The sequence below is a fragment of the Sinocyclocheilus grahami genome, unplaced genomic scaffold, assembly GCF_001515645.1.
Source record: "Sinocyclocheilus grahami isolate Dianchi unplaced genomic scaffold, SAMN03320097.WGS_v1.1 scaffold1296.1, whole genome shotgun sequence".
NCBI lineage: Eukaryota > Metazoa > Chordata > Actinopteri > Cypriniformes > Cyprinidae > Sinocyclocheilus > Sinocyclocheilus grahami.
The window spans coordinates 246,995-253,838 of record NW_015506475.1 but is presented as its reverse complement, the minus strand read 5'-3'; the positions used below and the strand labels follow the sequence as shown (position 1 = coordinate 253,838).

The 6,844-nt window shown below is 40.2% G+C and overlaps 1 protein-coding gene across 1 annotated transcript in view; it reads left to right on the top strand.

Annotated features, from left to right (window-relative positions):
• The window catches only part of LOC107568963 (uncharacterized), a 9,300-nt gene extending 4,695 nt beyond the window's left edge, over window positions 1-4,605 (top strand). Inside the window, exons 2-4 of the mRNA XM_016254962.1 lie at window positions 2,755-3,225; window positions 4,307-4,405; window positions 4,476-4,605. Of these exons, the coding sequence (XP_016110448.1) occupies window positions 2,755-3,225; window positions 4,307-4,405; window positions 4,476-4,605 (700 nt within the window). The remainder of the gene's footprint in view (window positions 1-2,754; window positions 3,226-4,306; window positions 4,406-4,475) is intronic.
• Window positions 4,606-6,844: the final 2,239 nt, after the last annotated feature.

Sequence of the window (6,844 nt, the reverse complement as noted above, 5' to 3'; positions counted from 1 at the left end):
GTATCACATGCTCTTGCTCACCTAAATTTGGAATCGTATCACACAAAACAATTTTGAGTGCAATGCGCAGTTTGTAATGGAAAAAAGTCAAACATCACCAGCTGCCAGACATGTTTTTTTACAGCGCTGCACATTATAATCAATCACACACGATTCTGTTGAGCGTACAAATGCAGCGGCCAATCAGAGGCGTTCAGATGAGTCAGCGCGCGCTCGCTGACTGAATTCTGCTCTCTGGCGAATTTTCTCATCATGTAAGAGGACTTAACTTCTGGACCTTTGACAGCGAGGGGTGGGTCGTTCGAACGGGCCTGAAGGGCTAATAGTGTATTTTACTGCATTGCGGATGCAAGCGTTGACCCTCACTGTAATCTGGTCATGGTCTTACAGGGCAATGACTGTAAGGCAAACCATCATCATGATCATCTTAATTTCTTCGGATATTTTCTAAACTAGCTAATTGTCAAAATTATTACAATAACAATTACATCATTACAATATCTTTATGGTAAATTCCTAATACTGAACATGTCGTTGCATTATTAAGAGTCATATTTTTCCCTTACGAAAATTAACCATCGTTCATTTTTGTAATGGTTGTTGTGGTCTGCACTCCTTTTGAACTTGTTATAAAACGATGTGAATATTTGTCTGCTAAATTACTACTGCAACATCGCAATAGATAATAATGATGTGCATACAGTGTTTTGAGTGATGAGTAAGGGGTTACTAGTAACAAGCAATAGCAGTTTAATACTTAACTTATACTTAAAGTGAACAAAGATAAAACTACAATAGCCTATTTACAGATGAAACTGACCAGCACTGGAAGTCCTGAACAGGTCAGTAGTTTTTCCTCTCTGCTCCACCTGGACTCTTCCACTCCAGTCTCTCGCATGGATTACTCTCAGCGGAGCGCGCGTGCAGAAGCGTCACAACTACTATTTCATGATTTATTGGAGACTTTTTATCCAATGGTGACTTCGGAAATAATCGCTTTAGTACACTCGGCAGGCAATTATTAATATATAAAAAAATAAAAAATAATTATATATACAGTACATATATATATATAAACGGGCCAACGGGCCACGTCGGTTGCCAGGCCAACGGGAATTCTCCAGGTTCTCCAGATGGAAAGTCCGCACCTGTCAATAAACTGGTTCACATCATTATCACCGCATCTCGTGTGCCACTGATGACGCTCCCTTGTGCTATTTTTGCATTCAAATGCAAATGTTTATTTTAAATTCGAGTAATATTAATTCTTTACCCACAATCTCCTCATCAGGCCACAGGAGGGCGCAATGAGCAAAATAATGCAGCGCATTAAACTGTCAACGCAAGGAAATAACTGTCTATAAAAAAACGTGCATTACGTCTAAATTAACTCATATAAATCAAATATAATTTCGTAAATTGCATAAACAATTATGAACAAAACAGCATCATGTATTTATGCATTGCTTAATCCAAAGAGCCGAAGCGCCGATCACACAGACTGCATTTAAAAACATAAGAGACGCAGTGAAAAGGAAAAAAAGCTCCACAAATTCGTGACCTGTTTTCTAAAAGTTTAAACTGTTTTAACTTTGCATGACTACATCTCTCGTGTGAGACGTGAGTGCAGCGGTCGTATTTGTCCGTCTAGAAAATGCACTGAATATGCGTTCTGTGTGAATGGCTTGGTTTCAGTTGGAACGTAATCTAGATCTTCTCCGCACTGAGCTTCTGTATTTCTCTAATATTGTGAATGAATAACGCAGCAGCGGCGCGTTTTGTTAGGCTAACAAAACATTAAACTACAACGTCACTTACATCATCACTGATGACACACATTTAACATTTGATTGTGCTATTTTTGCATTCAAATGCAAATGTTTATTTTAAATTCGAGTAATATTAATTCTTTACCCACAATCTCCTCATCACAGGCACAGCACTCATGTTCGTGTTTGTGTGTGCTGTCTGCGTCACTCATAGCACGTGCCTATATCCTGCGCTATTTTTATATTGTTATCGAAAAAGGTGTACCGTCGATAAATATCGATACCGTATCGCTTTATCGCGTACCGATAAATATCGCCAAGGCCTTTGAAGACCCCTGCTTTAATAAATAACATTCATGCTAGCCTTTCACCTGGAGGTGGATACATTTACATTTACATTTACATTTACATTTAGTCATTTAGCTATTTTTTCATCCATGCCGAGATGTCTGCCAGGCAGCCTGAGATCCGTGCAGCTACCGTTGGATCATCTGGTTGAAACGAGAGATAGAGCTGTGTGTCATCAGCATAGCAATGGTAGGAGAAGCCATGTGCTTGTATGATGGGACCCAGTGATGTTGTGTACATGGAGAAGAGGAGGGGTCCAAGAACTGATCCCTGAGGAACCCCAGTGACAAGTTGATGTGCTTTGGATACCTCCCCTCCCCAAGACACCCTGAAAGACCTACCAGTGAGATAGGATTGAAACCAGCTAAGTGGAATCCCTGTGATGCCCATTGAAGAGAGGGCAGACAGGAGGATCTGATGATTGACAGTGTCAAAAGCAGCAGAAAGATCCAGCGGAATAAGGACTGATGATTTGGAATCAGCTTTTGCAATCCGCAAGGCTTCTGTGACTGACAGTAGCGCAGTCTCAGTTGAATGGCCACTCCTGAATACCTGGATACGAGGAATAAAAAGCATAATGAATACATTTCTCACAATAAATTCATGTACAACATGTCCATTTTGTTCTGCGGCACAGGGCGCAGTTACAGGAGCGACTGACGGCGTATGTTGAGGACACACTCGATTACATTGAGACCGTGAGGGACTTCTGTGACCAAGAACAAAGATGGACGTCTGAGAGAAAGGCAGAGCTCGAGAAGATGAGAGACATCAGTGAAAATCAGCAGGAGGAGAAGCTGCACGCCGTGCTCGCAGACACATTAGAGGGGCTGGAGAAACTTGAGCCGTTCCTGGATGCAGTGGAGAAGCTAACGGTGACCTCAAGCCATGTCTTCAGCGGACAGATCTTCCTGCTGCGGGGAAAGAGCCCTGAAAGAGTGCAGTCGGTCATCGCAGATGCCAGAATAGATGCTCCTGTCCTCGTCCACTTCAAAAGAAACGCAGAAACCTTCTTCCGTCCTCTACTCCATAATGTGAATGTCTTGGTCTTCCAGCTAGACAGCTATGTACTCAAAACAGAACAAATTTGTATGAGAATGAAACAAAAGTGAGTTCTGAAATTCCTGTTAAAAGGAATCAAAAGTTACAATTCTGCCATCATTCAATCACCTTCATGTCATTTTAAACTCACATGACTTTCTTTTGTCCTGTTTGCTTTTTTCTTTTTGCAGTGAAAAGACTAGGGGGCCTGTATTTCAATAGCCTGAATTCACTATTGAGTTGCGGCAATTTTACATATGCTATTTTCAGCACAAGAACCTGCATCATTTTTACAAACCAGCCGCAATCCATCTTAAGCAAGTGCGCCAAATGCATTGGAATAGCACTGTGCCATGAGTATTTCATTGACAACATGTGTATTTAAATGGAGTCATTCAGTACAGCAATATGGTGTGTATACCAATATAATGAACACAAATTTCATGAGATATATGTGTCCCTGCAGCACAAAAGCAGTGTTAAGTCGCTGGGGTATATTTGTAGCAATAGCCAACAATACATTGTATGGGTCAAAATTATAGATTTTTCATTTATGCCAAAAATCATTAGGATATTAAGTAAAGATCATGTTCCATGAAGATATGTTGTAAATGTCCTACTGTAAATATATCAAAACTTAATTTGATTAGTAATATGCATTGCTAAGGACTTCATTTAAACAACTTTAAAGATGATTTTCTCATATTTAGATTTTTTTGCTCCCTCAGATTCCAGATTTTCAAATAGTTGCATCTCAGCCAAATATTGTGCTATCCTAACAAACCATACATCAATGGAAAGATTATTTATTCAGCTTTCAGATGATGTATAAATCTCAATTTCGAGAAATTGACCCTTATGACTGGTTTTGTGGTCCTGGGTCACATATGATGATAGGTAAGATTTTACAACTTAAATTTTGGTCTGTTTCTTACCCAAAGCAGCATTGTATCACTTCAGATTTGTACTGAATACATGCCATAATTAGATCAAGATAAACGTTTTTTTTATTCATGTTTTCTCAACAGCTCAGTTTTGTGCGCAGACATCTATACGTAAGTATAAACATTTCCCATCTCATTCAAAGTTGAGATGGAAAAAAAAAACGGTGATGGGTCTTTGTTAATTACACTAAAAATTCTTCACAGGTTTAAAATGGGTCGACCTTCAGTGCAGCTCGTTCCGAACTTAAGCGAGGACACCATGAATCAAATGCTTGATCGTTTGAGCCAGTTGTCCGAAATCAGGTGAGTCCTCAAGCTTAGCCATTGGATTGTGAACTACATGATCAACTCTGTCTTCTTTCTCCTCGTCCAGGATGAACCAGCACACCCGGCTGGCCTTCCTCTTTCAGGAAAATGCTCAGAAATTCATTGACGTGTTCAGTGAACGTCGCTCTAGAATGTGGCAGTTCCTGTCAGATCTGCAGTTAAGCTGGACACGATGAAGAAGGACACCAGTATATGCACTGTGGTTGGTAGTTCAGTGGGGATAGTAGGGGGTGCCTCGTCTATTATTGGACTCGCTCTTGCCCCTTTCACTGCAGGAACATCTTTGCTATTTTCTCTGGCAGGGTTCTGTGTGGGGTTCATCAGTACAGGCATTACTGTCGGAGCAGGGATCGCTGAAATGGTACTCAACCATCGCCATGAGCACAAAGCACAAAGCTATTTAAAGAGTTACAAGGATGATATGATAAAGATTGAAGACTGTTTGAAAGAGCAGGCCAACAGTGAAAGACCTTTAGTGCAGCCTAGTGCAGTTGATGTTACGGACATTTTAGATGGTTGTGGAGACGTGGTTCAAGAGGTTGTGAATGTGGTGGATGGAGTTGCAGATGTTGCAGTGCATAAAAGTGAAAAAGCAGCTAAAGCAGTAACCGAGATCGAACTGACGGACTTCAGTGTGGCCTGTGAAGTACCGCAGGTGGCTACAAACCTGTCTAAGACTGGGGCAAAGCTGGCAAAAGCGGAAACATTGATCGTAAAGTGTGCACCTAAAGTTGTATCTGGCTTCACACATTTATTCTTTATTGGCCTGGACATCTTTTTTATCGTCAAAGAAAGTATAAGTCTTGCAAAAGGGAGCGTGAGCGAGTTCTCGAAGCTCGTCCACTCCAGGGCAGCTCTGTGGAAATCTGAGCTGGAGGCCTGGGAGAAAATTCACGATTCCTTGTGCATAGGAATAGAGACGATTAGCAAGAGTCAGGATGCTCTGGAGAAGCCATTTCTTCCTTAGATATAGAAATGTGCATGAAAGGACGTTTATTAAAATGCTACATATTAAATTTAAATGCGACACTGAAATCCAAAAGTAGTTTCAAGTAGGTCTGGCTCCCAATCTTGAACTTGGCCCGTGTGGAAGAAATTGTATTAATATGTGTCCCTGCAGCACAAAAGCAGTGTTGAGTCGCTGGGGGATATTTGTAGCAATAGCCAACAATACATTGTATGGGTCACAATTATACATTTCTCTTTTATGCCAAAAATCATTAGGATATTACGTAAAGATCATGTTCCATGAAGATATTTTGTAAATGTCCTACTGTAAATATATCAAAACTTAATTTTTGATTAGTAATATGCATTGCTAAGAACTTCATTTGAACAACTTTAAAGATGATTTTCTCTATATTTAGATTTTTTGCACCCTCAGATTCCATTTTTTCAAATAGTTGTATCTCAGCCGAATATTGTCCTATCCTAACAAACCATGCATCAATGGAAAGCTTATTTATTCAGCTTTCAGATGATGCATAAATCTCAATTTCAAAATATTGACCCTTATGACTGGTTTTGTGCTCCAGGGTCACAAATATATATGTGTGTACTGAGTATATTTATTATGTATATATGCACACACACAATATATACATAAGCATAACATTTTTCTTAAACATAAAAACACATGTGTGTGTGTGTTTATAAATATACATAATAAATATACACAGATATGTAAATAATATTTGGATTAACAATTATTTTGGATGAGATTAATCGGTTGACAGCACTAGCGAACAGATGATGTCGCATTCTTGTGCTTGAGTCTTTCATAGAAAAAAAATTGATTATTAGTACACCATCCAGTTTCGGTTGTGAACCGAGCAATTCTGACAACATTCAACAGCAGTATGATTTAGGACACATCTTCAATCCCATGACCTTCCCTGCATTTCTTCCTTTATCCACTTTGACAATAATGCAAGAAGCATAAAGCTATGCAACCGGACAAACTACAAATTATAATGTCAAAGGGCCATGTTTGATTCGACAAGTGATGTCAACACTAGTGTGACTATGAGCTTATAAGCAGGTGGATTTTACACAGCTGTGCAAATAATAACCAGTGTGATCTAATGAGCTGCCTACTTAGACAGTTGCCCCAAAATGAGGTCTAGATAGCCAGCACACAAGGTTTACTTTACAGATGCCCAGATATGCTGCGCCCTATGTAGCCAGCACACTAGGTTTACTTCACGGATGCCCAGATATGCTGCGCCCTATGTAGCCAGCACACTAGGTTTACTTCACGGATGCCCAGATATGCTGCGCCCTATGTAGCCAGCACACTAGGTTTACTTCACGGATGCCCAGATATGCTGCGCCCTATGTAGCCAGCACACTAGGTTTACTTCACGGATGCCCAGATATGCTGTGCCCTATGTAGCCAGCACACTAGGTTTACTT